Here is a 14577-nt window from a genome sequence, read left to right on the forward strand (position 1 = left end):
GTGAAATTCTGGTACAAGGACAGGAAAAAACTACGACATCTGAATGGCTGTTCTTACTGGCACTGAAACTTTACCTTTCAAAATTCAGATTCCATTGTCTTAATACAACTGTTGGAAAAGATAACATAAAAATTTAGTATCAAGCAAAGACTGAAGTTATAAATTAAATCATAAATTGCTCTTTAGCTCACAAAAGACAAATCATGCCACTGCTGTTTCCTGGAGTTTGCTTTGCACTCATAAAACTGAAACCAAGGAAACAAACTCCATTTGGTGTAGGATGATGCCACTCCCATTTACCTGTTGGAAACACAATGAGTTACCATGTTCTGAAATTAATTGGAACAGAAAAGGAAGTCACATCTGTCAAAGAACTGCGCTTAGATATAGGTTTGACTCAAAAATTTAGTAAGTGGAGAATAGTGTTTCACCGTGTTTGTGAAAGAGTAAAAATTTGCATCCATCCTAGGTTTCTAAAGCCACTGGAAGAATACTCTAGGATGACCGTGGCATTTTTGCTTAATTTTTTCAATGAAATATTGCCTGTTATCTTACAGTAAGTACAATACAAACTGTTATTTAAATATAGGAAACATGCTAAAGTAACCATGTGAAATAAGGTTTTCAAATACTGTAGAAGAACTGCACTTGTAAAGCTATTTGAGTGCTTACCATTCATAGTGTATTTCTGTCAAACTGGTGCAGGCTCTGCTATAAAGCAAACTGAAAATCTATTTTTATTTCTAATTAAAGGGAACTCACTCTAGAGTTAATTACAAAGTATCTAGATATGGATCAGGACTTCTAGGAAATCAATTTCACACAAAAGTATGCAACGTCAAGGTTTCTAATGGCTTCTATGAGATTTAGAGTATGCTCTCTGCTAGTAATGACAGTGGTAAGGAAAGTTGCTTTGTTCTCCCATCTGCCGTGGTGATAGTTGACTTTTTATTTATTTAAATAATAATTTCCATGTTATTACAAGCCTTTGATTTCATAAAACCAATATGCAGAAATGATCATAGCTACAGTATATTTGTTTCTGGTACCTTTCAAACATGGAATATCACATTCACTTAGACACGCTCCCCTGAAAGCAAGACAGCTCCAATAATTCCAAAACTGTCCTTAAGCATCATCAATAGCATGTCTCATAAACACAGATTCACCCATGTCTCAAGGGCAGAGTTACACTGATATTTTCACTCCTTACAGACACAAACTGCTGGAAGTAAAATCCTAAAGGCCATATTGTCCTCCTTCACCTCATCCCTTGGATTCATGTGCAGTCCAAATGCACCTCACAAAACAGCAGAAGCTGTAGGGATCATCTACAGTTGAAACAAAACCTCTTAAACAGTTACCCAATAAGACTGACACCAAACCCAAAAGATTTAGAAGAAAAAGAAAGGTGAGTGAATCAGATAACAGTCAAGCTTATCATCACCTTGAAGTGCTGTCCATCATACTCAAAACGAGTAAGTCACCCAGTCAAAAGACAGCTGGACAGTAATCATACTTTACAATTCTCTAGTGCCTTTATCTGATGACCTCAAAATACTAATTCATTTCGCCTCACAAGTCTTCTGCTGCTGGCTAAATACCACTATGGCCTACATAACAGATAATTGAGTGTTAGTGATGATAGTACAAACTTTCACCTAACAGTAAATTGCTGTCCTTGCTATGCACCAGTGGCAGAAAATGCTATGAGGAGATTCCAAAGGTTTCTCAGAGACTGGTATACTAAAACAGTAACAGGCTGGGCAAAGCCAGTCTCTAGGGAAAGGAGATTCCAAAGGTTTCTCAGAGCTTGGGGTACCAAACCAGTAAGACTTGGGGAAAAGCCAGCCTCTGGGAGAAGCACAACACCAAATGTCTCCTGGTCTTATTATCTGTGTGAGCAGATTTTCTTCAATCTCTTTTCTAACTTATCCTTCATTTTTGTACGTGGCATCGTGACTAACAAAGATTTTTCTTACCACACCAGAATAGGACTTGCTATTGGAAAAAAACAAAATCAACTAAACAACAGGCATAGAAGAAGAATTTGTAAACCTTACCAGATTATAAATCTGTCTCAGTTTCTTACACTTTAAATATTGAGACAAAGCAGAGATGACACAAAGATTACTGATTTCGATTTTTTACTATTAACCTCTCTGATTATTATTCTTTTTAAGCTTTACTCTCTTCTCCCTCCAGGAATCTAGAATCAAAGCTAGTGACTGGCTGACAATGGAAATAACATGACTGTAGAAATCTGCAAAGTGACAGCTGTTTACCAATATTTCTAAACAAAGAAGACATAAAAGTTACCAAAGATTGGATTGTAGAACAAAGTCAGTGCAGGCTAAACCCACATGAAGTATTTTTTTTCTTCCAGTTACTGCTTACACGTTTAGAATCATACCTCATTCTATCATAAATGCAATAATTGTGTATACATCAAGCTAATTTTTGTATAATAATGACAAAGTTTTTAACAACATTTTCTTAGCTAAGTGATATTTCCAAACATATATGTAGTGCAAAAAGTGATATTCTATCAGATATCAATCTATTGTCTTTTGAGGTGGCACATCAAATAAAACTTTTAATGGCAAGTTTTAGGCATTGCCTGAAGAGCCAATTTTGTAAAATTCCTACAAATGGAAAGTTTCAATAAATGGAACTAGTGATATATATAATGATTTTCATTATCAGATTATTGTTGTTCATTCTCAGAAGAACTGTCAAAGAATTTTCTGTGGCAATTCAACAAATGCTTGAAACTATGACTTTTTATCTAAGGCAAAGTTATTTGTTAACTCTTAAATTCTTAAATTCATAATTCTTAAACTCATGCTGGAAAAAAGGTATATCTCATAAATCATAGCAAGTAATGTATCACTGCCAGTAAAATCTGATACATCATCTAAAAAAAAAAAAAAATTAGGAGGAACTATAAATCTATGTCTTTTACTGCACAATGCCAAAATTGGAACACATTGGTTACCTGCTACAGTGTCCAAATAAGTTACTGGGGCACTAGCCTTTGCAGTGCTCCTAAACATGAACCATGCCAGAAATATTAGATAGGTTTGGCTATATTTAGTGTGTGATTTCCAGATTACAACATCAGAACAATATACCAGTAGAAAAGAAAATTCTATGATATCGTAGAAGATGAAAGCTTTATGATAATTTTAATGCCTTTCTATACTTCTCTTGATTGTCCAGCCTTGCTGTATGAAGTGTAATGTAAATATTTATAAAAGGACAATGCTGAATTTAGAGCTGCTAACAATTCTAGCTATGCTCATTAGACCTAAAGTGAGAACTGCTCCTCAAATTCATAAATTCTCTTCAGTCAAAAGGGGTTTTACTCTAATGCAGGCATCACATATTCAAATTTTTAAATCAATAACAAAGGTACAAAGGACTAAATGCCTAAAACTATCTCAGGGTAAACGTACATCATTTATAATGATATAAGAATATTTGCAATATGATGTGAGATTGTGGTCCAATGCAAGTGATAGCTGGTCAAAATATTTTCAGTTTTACAAAAATGCCCACAAATTAAATTAAAATTCTATATAAATGCTCTATGCTTAGTTAGAAGAAAGTATTGTTTGTGACTTTAAAACATACTCCCACAAAAAGAAGAAAAAAACCCAATCATCAACAGTAGGCGAAATACTAATGAAGGCCATCAGAAAGAGCAAGTTTTGTAAGTTACTTACGCCTGTCGGTCCCTGTACATCTGGTTAACTTTCTCCCATTCAAAATTAAGTTGAGTCAGCTTTTCTTGTATATTTTCTGCTTCCTTTGGTGTAACATTTTGCAAAGCCGGTGTCTTCTTGTTGTTAATAATTTCTACATGACCCTGCAGTCTCCCCAGGCTATCCTTAATGCTCTGTAATATCAAGATTTTAAAAAATAAAAACAAAACATCGTTTTTATAAATAACAAATAATTGTTCATAAGCAAAAGAAGGTAGTACAAAATACTAATTAAACAATAACATTGATAATAAGAGTAATTTTACAATAACCTGGTATAATAACTAAATGTCCATCCTTTCTTTGAAGACTGAATGAAATATATCTGAGGAAGGTGAGGAGGGGAAACAAAGTGCTATTGACTCAAAAGTTCTGCATGTCAGTATATACATTTCCTGACCTTTCATTTCCCTTTACTTCCCAATTCAGAAACCATTCCTTGGAGCAATCACCAGGAAAGAAGCCTGAGCCCTGCAATCCCAGGTGGAGTCTGCTGAGGTACTGAGATGATTTTGTGGTGTGCAGTCTGATCACTGTGAGGAGTTGCAGAAGAACTGAGCAAGATGCAGGGTGAAAATCTTTAATACCAACACAAAAACAATGATCTGGCAAACCAAAAATATTGGCCATTAATTTCACTTGGTTGGCAAAAAGCATAAACTTGGTACAAAAATTACACTGCAAAATCTCATGTCCCTGGGACACGACAGTAAAGAAAAAAAGCATGTCCCTTGATGGTTTTTGGTTAAACTTGAAAAATAATGGGTTTCTTTTTCACTATCCAAGTCTCCTAGAATGAAATAAACAAATGTCTTGCAATCTATACAAGTGAATCAAAAGAAATGCAAGATAGACATTCAGCAAAGGAAATTTCACGCTCATTGATTTAACTAAATCATAGCTTTAATATTTGGAGCTTTAGACATGGAATATCACAGAGCTTCAGCAACAATTTAGAAGGAAAAAAAATCAAAAATATATGTCCTTTAGTATAAAGTAACTTTTAATTTAAACAAATTAATCTTACATCTCCAAAAATCTCATTACTTTCATCTCCTCTCATTAAGGTCTTTTCTACATGCCCTTCTCTAAATATTTTTTAATTATTTATTTTTGAAGTATTTAATATTCTTTTAAAATTAAATATGATATATACAGCCAAGCTGTACTACTTACTGAGGAAGTGTTTTTAATTTTTAAAATTAATTTTTAAAAAAATACAGAACAGCTGCTTTCTGGATAAAAACAGACACTGAGAAAATATTTTGAAGATAAAATTCAGAGCATATTAAACTGAGTTATCCTAAATTCCTAAGTAACAGGTGTGTCATTGAACTTTTTTACCATGGCTTATATTTTATCCATCTGCCACTGTTTTCCTATCATTGTTCTGCTCCATTGCTTAGAAATGCTGATTTTTTTAGGTTGTTCATTCTTTTTTCCAGGTTTTAATCAAACAAAATAGTAATTTTCAATTTGTTCCAATTTACTGAACACTATCAAACCATTTTAATACTGCATCAAACCATAATAATTTTGATTCTGGTTTTAAAGTGTTGCTCTACTAGTAATCTTCCATGTATAAAATGTAGTATAATCAAAGCTGCAGAGATATGTGTAGTTACTAGAAAGGAGCTGCTAATCTTAGAAAGTCTTTTATAAACTGGACACATTTTATGGGCAGTTTGAACCAAACTGAAGCACTTCCCAGTCCATGAGTAGTGAGGCCTTCTCTCTCTCCTGCCTTTCTTTAACTCTTGGAGTCTAATACTTGCCTGCTGTAAATGCTGACTTGGATTCCAACCCTGCAATTCCTGGTTTTTTTCTTAATAAAGAAACTTTTATGATATCCATGTAGATTGTATTCATCATTTCCTCTTTGTTCAGCATTTATGAATTCTGATTCAACAAATGGGTTTAATTTTTTTTTTTTTTTTTAATAAACACACAATCCACACCATCTCATGGCTAGATAATAAGTTCTACTATTCTACTGTAATGACTTTGACTTAAACCCAGTTTTTTAGAACCATGGTTATGACAGAGTGTATTAGTGTATTACTGGTAGTACTAATAGGAAGCAACAGGGAAGTGGGGATACTTATCCAAATCGTTTTCTCCTCTAAACTGCTGGATAAATATTTTAAAAACCCGAAGAAATTAATAAAAAATCTGAATAACTCTTGACGTGACAAAATGTGGTTGTAATTTTTTAACTAATTAAAGTTATTACACTGCATTTATTATTTTGTAAAATATAGGACTTGAAGTCTTTACGTAAATGTGAAGGCAATGCATCGAAATAATTGCGTACAAAACCACCCTACAAAACAAAATAAAACATATTCTGTGTTCCTAAAGTTCCAGCACTATAATATGCTATTTGTGAGAAAAAAAGAAAAATACATTCCATAAAGCCCCATATGAATAATAATTTGAATTTTTAGGTCTTGAGAAACGTGACTTACATTTAGCAGACTAAATGAATATTTATAAATCAAAAGAGAATGGTAGATGTCTTGTCTCTGGAATGAGTCACAATAAGGTACAGATTTCCTCCTTGTCAGCAATCTATCATGTGGAATGAAAGTTGGCTGGGTGTGTGTCATTACTCAACAAACCTCATTTGACTTTCCCAGAAAAATGTCTCACACTCTGTGTTCCTTACTCAGGTCTCCTTAAGTCTTTGTTTTACATCCTCAGGACATGGATAATTCAGATATTCTATGCTATTAATCTCAGTATAAGAAATATCAGATGATAAAACCATAAAGTGCTTCTAAATATTCCATTATATCCCATGAATATAAAGGAAGCAGCATCTTCACAAAACCTCATCCATGACTATAAATTTGCATATTTAAAGAACAGGAGAAAGTGTAATTGAAATGTTATAAGCTGCCAGGACATACTTAAGCACTCCAGTGAAGTGACCTTCTTTTCATTAGGTTTGAATATCAGCTCATCTGAGCCACCCAACAAGGCACTTCTTGTGTTCAACATGTTTAAGCAACCAAATGAAGAGTAATATATGTGCCTATGTACATTGAAATTGTAGGCTTTTTCAACCAAGTAGAAGAATTTTCTAACTATTAAAAATAGACAAAATACATCTATGCACTTCAGAATTGGTAAGTGATATATACCTTAGTGTAATTAGTGGTCTATGAACAGGGTACAGAATTTCTATGTCAGATTTTTGCTTTTGTTTAAAGCACAGCTGCTACAGACAGAACAAGTTGATATAGATGATGTGCTGTAAATGAGTATAAGAATGTCCAAAAGGGGGGAAAAAAAAAAAAAAAAAAAAAAAAAAAGAAAGAGAAACCATGTATATATGCATGTCTACACATATATATTTCAAATGTATTCCCCATCTATCTTTCATGTTGAAGAGAATCATTTGCAGCAGTTATCAACATTGCCTTGGGAGATTTTGTAACATGGTTAACAGAGGTGTACGAAGCTTTAATTTTTTAGAAAAAAAGGATAACAGAAAATCATTAGCAACTGAAGTGACAGTAGCCTTTAGGGACTGATCCATCTCACTGCTCTTAAAAAGAGAAATCTGAGTGCTAGAGACTCAAGCCCCAGTTCATTTTCACTACGTGGAATTTGTCTTTATCTGCCAGAGAAAGACAACTTCCTGTAAAAATTCAGTTCCTTGGCTATTTGTGTACAAATCTGTCACCAAGCGCAGTGTTACTGTCAGATCTATTTGGAGAGTGCATGTGAGCACACTCAGCTCTAAGTTATGGTTAATTGGGTTTTATTGAGCTGCAGCAGAAAATCACTCTGAATTTTACATCACGTGAAACTTCTTGATAAGAATCACTTAGTACACACCAAATACATATTCCAATGTGTAAAATTAAAAATACATTTTTTTGACATTCCAAACATTTGTAGAATGATGTTTTATAATTATATGTATAGCAGATCCGTTGCACTATTTCATGCTTTTTGTACCAACATGAACCCCAGTAACAGCACAGTTGTTATTAGCCATGAACAGGTGGAAAATTTCCACAAATTAATTACAATTTTAAAAGCTGTATAGAATTATGAGTTACAATATCTGGTATGAGTATTACTGGCTTCATAAACCATTCTGAAAGTGGATTCTAGGTGCCAGAATCATGGATGTGTGATGTGTACAATAAATTCCTATATTCTGAAATATGACATGGTAGAAAACAGTGCAAAAAACCTGCTCTATCTGTCAGTAGATGAAGGATTACCAAAGGAAAAAAGAAGAGAAAAAAAGAAGATTAATCAGAGCATTAAAATATCTATATTTAAAAAACAACCTGGAAAACAACCCAATTTTTAATGAACTAAATAAAAGCCCTATGGGAAGTACAAAAGAACATATGATCTAGAAACAGAATTGTTAGAGTGATTATGCAAGATACACATATATCTTAGATATATACGAAATCTCTTCCTCAGAGCCAGATGGCTTTCCATATTAAAACCATTACATCATTGAAAAATATGATAGCTAAATGGATAATCATATTCTACAATAAGATGTTCCTGCCAAAATTAAGAATAATTTTAAAAAATAATAAAAGTAACACTAATATGTATGGGCCCTACTGCAGGTCTGCAGTATAATTACAGAATGCAAGTAACCTCAGGAAATAATTTTTGAATTCAAAGTTAATAGAATTAAGTAATGAATAGGCACAACTGTGCCATGACTATGACAGTGATCCTTAAAAATCTTGCTAACAACTTTTTCACATATGGTTATAAATTAGACTTCTTAAATTCCAGGTATACTGCTTCATTTTAACACACTCTTCCTATATGTTAGCAAAGAGAAATATGTGTTAGTTTTATTCTCTGGTTAATCAGTGTATTTATTCCAGCATATACATCTCCCAGTGAATAATCTGGAACTCAAACAAGTAAAGTAGCTTGCATGAAATAGTCATGACACAGGAAAACTTGCTCTTAGTATGAACAGTATAACCATATTAAGTAGAATATCTGCAAATGTTTCCACTAATTTCACTTTTAGGAAACATTTGAAACATCAGTTGCAAGGAAGGATAATTAGCTAAAATCTGAAGGCATTTTATCCCTATGTTTGTTCATGCAATGAAATCCATTGTAATCACAACCCATTCCATACAGGTAGCTCAAAGATTGTGAACTCCATCAATATGATCATCAGTAGCAGGCAGAAATAATGTCTGTGCTTATAACAACAGTTGTCCTATTTTAAGAGTATATAAGACCAACTTTACTAATCCATCAATCTATGAAGCACAATTTTCTGTACAATCAACTCGAGTTTCATCACTGACAGAACTGTAATATTTATATTCTTTGTTAAATATGTCAGTACAGTGATAAAGAAAAGCTGAGGTAATGTATGTCTTAGTATTCAAAAGACCTTGTAATGGGATAATGAACACATTGCAGTGCTCACTTTATGAGATAAAGTGACAAGATTTGGTTTCTCTATCTGACTTTTCCACTCCCTAAAGCTTAAAATGAATAGAAAAACATTCCTAGGAGCTGATTTGAGCAGATATACTGAAGTGCTCATTAAAGTATTACAGTTTACTAAATGTTAGAAGCTACCAGATTTCTGCTGCAAAACCTCATATTTTACTAACTTCACATGCCTTTGATATAAAAAGTTAGTTCTTGAATTATCTATGACAATTAATATTAGCAATTTTTAATTTGTATTCAATATTATTTGTAAATAAACTTATTTTTCCTTTTATGGATTAATTAAAATGGATTCTTTCTGAATGAGAGTGAAAAAAAAAATCTCAGTTTTAAAACACAGAGCTATTCATGACAGTTTTGTAATTTGATTCATGCAAATCTGTCAGAGAAAAAAAATCAACGACAATTTAATTTCAAACCTTTCCCAACCAGCTGCTGAACAATTTATGCACTACTTTTCTATTTTTACTGCAGGATAATGACAATGATGGATGCTTTTCCCTGGAAATAAATATTCATTAAGCAGGCTCAGATCAAACCTATACCCTTCCAAAAGCCCACGAATGTGCAAGACCCATTCGCCTCTTCTAAGAGATTTATTTTGGAGGAAGATGGAACTGTGCCCACAAATGTGTCTCACAACAATTTAATAGCTCAGTTAAATTAAACCTATGGTAGTACTTACTTGTAACCTCAGTTATCAATATTATTAAAGTTGGTGTCAACTCCAATAATACCAAATATATGTGGGTGAAGACCAGATTACTTATGGATATAAATCAGATAAAGCTAGCCCACATGTAAAGCATTAAGAAGAACAAAAAGGAAGTCACTTCCCAGTAAACTTCCTGAGGTAGACCACTGTTTCTCCATCCAATCTATAAATGAACAAAAGTTCATTAACAAGGATCAAGTAGGGGCTCGTTAGCCTTGATTTACATAGTCCATGTTTTTTGTCCAGAAGGGATTGTTTCAAATGAAGAATGACAATTAGATTGGCATGTTTTGTGCTTCAATATTCAGACTGACTTTAATCTACTGGTACTAAATCAGAAGTGGTAAAAGAAACAGCCTACTGGTATTTGACACCTATTGATTGACATCCTATTACCAGTTCTGTGCTTCCTTTGATCCAACACTTCACTGTTATGCTTCACTACCCAGCTCTACTGCCTTACTAGGAAATGGAAAACACCCTAATTTTCACAAGCTAATAAGAATATTTGTGTGTGTGCATATGTGTGTGTATAAAAATGCTGAAAATACATAATATCTTTGAATGTATAAAAATTTTGAATAGATGTGATTTTACAGAACCTAATAGCAGCATGCAGATATGGTGTTGTTACATATCCTCTGACCTGGAAAGAGATAAATGGATTCCTACAGAGGAAAATTCAGAGCATATAGCCAGAGCCACTGCCCTGATTCTCCCTCTAAGCTTCTTTCTTATAGCTGACTGTAGGCAATTTCCAGCCTCTTTAGGCTAATATTTACTGTTTTTAAAAAAAATTTCCTTTCCCTAAATAATCACGGGAAAATGGAAATGTAGTCTTCTCTTCATCCTGGATGACAATTTGGAATTGCTATAATTATATACAGCACTTGAGCATGATTTTTTACAAGGCTTTCCTCACACAAACATTATTCTGCAAAAGCTGATAACTCATTCATCTACTTAGACTTACAACTTAATCTTATTCTCTTCTTATGTCAATTCTGTGTTGGAAAAATTCCACTGATTCCAAAGGATTTTGCTGTTTCAAGTATTGAACAAACAGGCAGCAATATTTCAAGCACTGAAGAAACCACACAGTAATATTTAAAGTCATACTAACAATACAAAATTTGATTTTTCTTAACCACATTATCTAACTGTTGGACAATATTCACTGTTTAACTAATTTAACTGAAATAATAACTACATGGAGTACAGACCCAATGAGACCTCAAGGTTTTTGGTTCTAACATTGAATGCAACAGTTAAATTTTACTTGGTTTTGTTCCTGTTCCAATAATTTTAAAAATCATACAATAAAATAAAGCACCAAAGATTGGGTGTGGACAGGGTTACTTAGTAATAACTTATACTTACCAATCATTGAATCATAAAATAATTTAAGCAGTAGGTGACAAGCTCAGCTGGTTAGAGCATGGTGCTAATAACATCAAGATTGTGGGTTCAATCCCTGCACAGGCCATTCACTTAAGAGTTGGACTTCATGATCCTTGTGGTCCCTTTCAACTCAGAATATTCTGTGATTTAGACTGGAAAAGACCTAAATCGAGTCCAGTCATTAACCCAGCACTGCCAAGTCCACCACTGAACCATGTCCCCAAGTGGCACATCTACACATCTCCTAAATAACTCTAGGGATGGTAACTCAGCCACTTCCCTGGGGAGCCTGTTCCAATCCTTAAAACCCATTTCAGTGAAGAATTTTTTTCCATTATCCACAGACAAACAAACCTTTAACCACAAATTTTATCTTTAAATATACTGTGCGGCCATCGCCATCCTTCCTCTCCCATTCAAGGACATAATTTGCAGATACCCTAATGACCTTGTCTTCCAAATACAGGTTAAATAGGCAAAAATAAATTAACACTTCACTGTTTTGCTACTTTGCCCCAGTGTGCCCCCACATACAAACATCCATATATGCACACATCACAGAGAGTGGTTTAGCACTTGTAGAACAGATGTCTCAGGATGAGTACAGGCTGCCAATATACAGAAGACCCAAAGTGATGTAATCTAATCATTGCTAAGAAAATCTTTCCATCTTACCTTGAGACACTCTTCTTGTTTGAAGAGATCCTCACAATCCCCAGCCTGCAGAACAGGAGAATTAAGGCGCTCTTCCACTTCAGACAAAGCTTGCAGAAGGTGAAGGATCTCTGCCAGGTATGTAGAAGGCACATGAATGGTTTCCACAGTCCTAGTTTCAGTCATCATAAAAGTTGTATCTTCACGAAGTGTTTGCTAGTACAGATATACAACAGAATGCTTCCTTTAGTTTCTTAACACTAGAAAAATTATAACTTAATGCAATTTCCAGTTCACAACCCAGAAACAATCAAAAGTAACTTCCAAAGAAAAATGCAGGAAATATCTGAGCTTTCTGACACACACCACTCATATTCCTTGTGTGTTTGAAATGGCAGGTACTGAAATTAATCCATGCAAGAATTTACAAACTTTTCTTCTACTCTCCAAAGAAATGCAGATAGGAAATGCAAGAGTATGCTGAGGTTATGGTGTTACTGAGATTTTAGTGCTAGCCCTTTCATTTTAAATCATCACATCTCTTGAAAAATCTGTCCTTCATTAAGAAATTTCATGCATGCCAAGTCTAAAATACTAAATAATTTCAAGGTATCGAGTAAAATGACTTGTATAATAGACTTGATTCCTTAAATAAAATGCAACACAAAACAAATATGTCAACTCTGTATTTTCAACACTATTCTAAAAACATGTTCTTCAAACTAGAAAGTACAATTTGGAATTTTGTGATTTGAAAGGTCTTTAATGCATTCTTATTTCTAAAAGAAAACTCAGCAACACACCTCTTTGTGAAGTTAGGAATTTTTAATTTTTTTTTTTTTTTTTTTAAATCTGGAAAAATATGAAATAGACACTCTATTCTAGAAGCACATGCATACACCAAATGTAAAGACATCCCAGAATGTTTTAGTTCCAAGAAAACATTTAGTTGATCTATGGCATTTTAAAGCATACTGGAATATTAGGTGACAAGAAAGTGGCTTTTTATATAAATTCTCTGTATTTCCCATTTGCTTTGTAATACCAACTGTGAAAATGTAATACCCAAAGTGTGCTTTGGAGCAGGGAGACCTGTGATTGCTTCTCTTAACTAAACTCCAAATACCAGACCACCTGCATGGCCATTAGAAAATGCAAAATCTATGCTATAAACTATTTGTGGTTTCATAAGCAAAAGTTTGTTTATGGAGTCCTAGTGTGGGACCAAAATCCTTTGTGTTTGATGTCTGTCTTCTCAAAAATGTAAACTTTAATTACTGAGGACCTCAAAGAATTTTACAAGTAATTGTTGGTAAATGTTCAAAAATTCTATTATTTAGATCTTTCACTCCTAACAGAAAATTATGGACTTTTATGTGAAAGACAATTGAGCAGTGGTCCAGGAATAAAACAAAATAATTATTCAGCCATACATTAAGCAAAAAGAAAACAATTATAAGCACACTCTACCTCAGCAAGGTGTCTCATTTTAATTCAGGATATATTTCTCTCTTCAGTTACCGAGCTGAGTCATCTGCTTCTTCAATTTTCTTTAGAGTCTTAAAATATGCATATACACACTCTAGAAGATGTATGCATATCACATATAAAACCCATAAAGTTATCTGTAGACTTGTGTTATTTTGTTGCATTTCTTATGCAAATTTAATTGCTTTGCTTACACTTTTCTCACAAAATGACTTTCTCAGTACATCTGCTAACACTGAAACCTCTCCAATTACATATCACTGCTATAATTTTTATTATTTAAAATAAATTTCTTTTAAAAAATTGTGCTTGCCCTCCCCCTCCCCCCATATGTTTCATGAATCACACACTCTGCAAAAATAACAGTTTACTCCAGTAAACCTAAAGAGAAAGCTGTCCCAGTTGATTAGAAAATGGGGGAATCTCAACAGGCCACTGAGGCCTGCATGCATTTTAATTCCTCAGGACTACACTGTAACACTTCTACGTATAGCAGTGAACTTCAGACCTACGTAAGGAACATTTTAACTATAATTGTATTTTTCTTTTTTACACAGAGGACAGAATATTTCTATTAACAGTAATGAAAACTGCATGCTAGGTATGCAAGGGTTTTCATTCAAAAAGAGGTCACATGAATATGTAAAGCAGCACACAATATAAGATTATTTTCTGTAGTTGTATGAGATTAGCCTACTCTTTTCAACCCAAATTTAGGCTACTAAATATATGTACACACATATATGCACATGCATGTCTTTAGATAAAACAAAATCTGTGTCTTCTCACTCTAAACAATTCCTGAAACTACAAAAAAGTCAAGCAGAAATCAAATGTGTGAGTACTTAACGGATATCACCGTTAATTATTTATAGCGGCAAAATCGGGTACCCTTCAATCAGTGTTAAGAAGAAAAATGGGATGTATGCAAGTGTATATTCACAGTGCCCTTACAGGAAATTTAAATTAATATTTCTCACAGATGGTGGATTACTTGCATAATTACTAGTTCTACTGTTTATATTGTTAGTTAAACATAATTAAACAAAAAATAAGTTAGTTAAAATACTACAATCAGAT

The 14577-nt window shown here is 33.5% G+C and overlaps 1 protein-coding gene across 5 annotated transcripts in view; it reads right to left on the minus strand.

Annotated features, from left to right (window-relative positions):
* Positions 1-14577, minus strand: part of DMD (dystrophin) — a 999626-nt gene that overhangs the window by 576552 nt on the left and 408497 nt on the right. For all 5 annotated transcript variants that reach the window (XM_082277447.1, XM_082277448.1, XM_082277450.1 and 2 more), the window contains 2 exons: positions 12031-12225; positions 3729-3901 (listed from right to left, as the gene is read on the minus strand). In XM_082277447.1, the coding sequence (XP_082133573.1) occupies positions 3729-3901; positions 12031-12225 (368 nt within the window). The remainder of the gene's footprint in view (positions 1-3728; positions 3902-12030; positions 12226-14577) is intronic.

Source organism: Coloeus monedula (genome assembly GCF_965178545.1).
Source record: "Coloeus monedula genome assembly, chromosome: 3".
NCBI classification, from domain to species: Eukaryota; Metazoa; Chordata; class Aves; order Passeriformes; family Corvidae; genus Coloeus; species Coloeus monedula.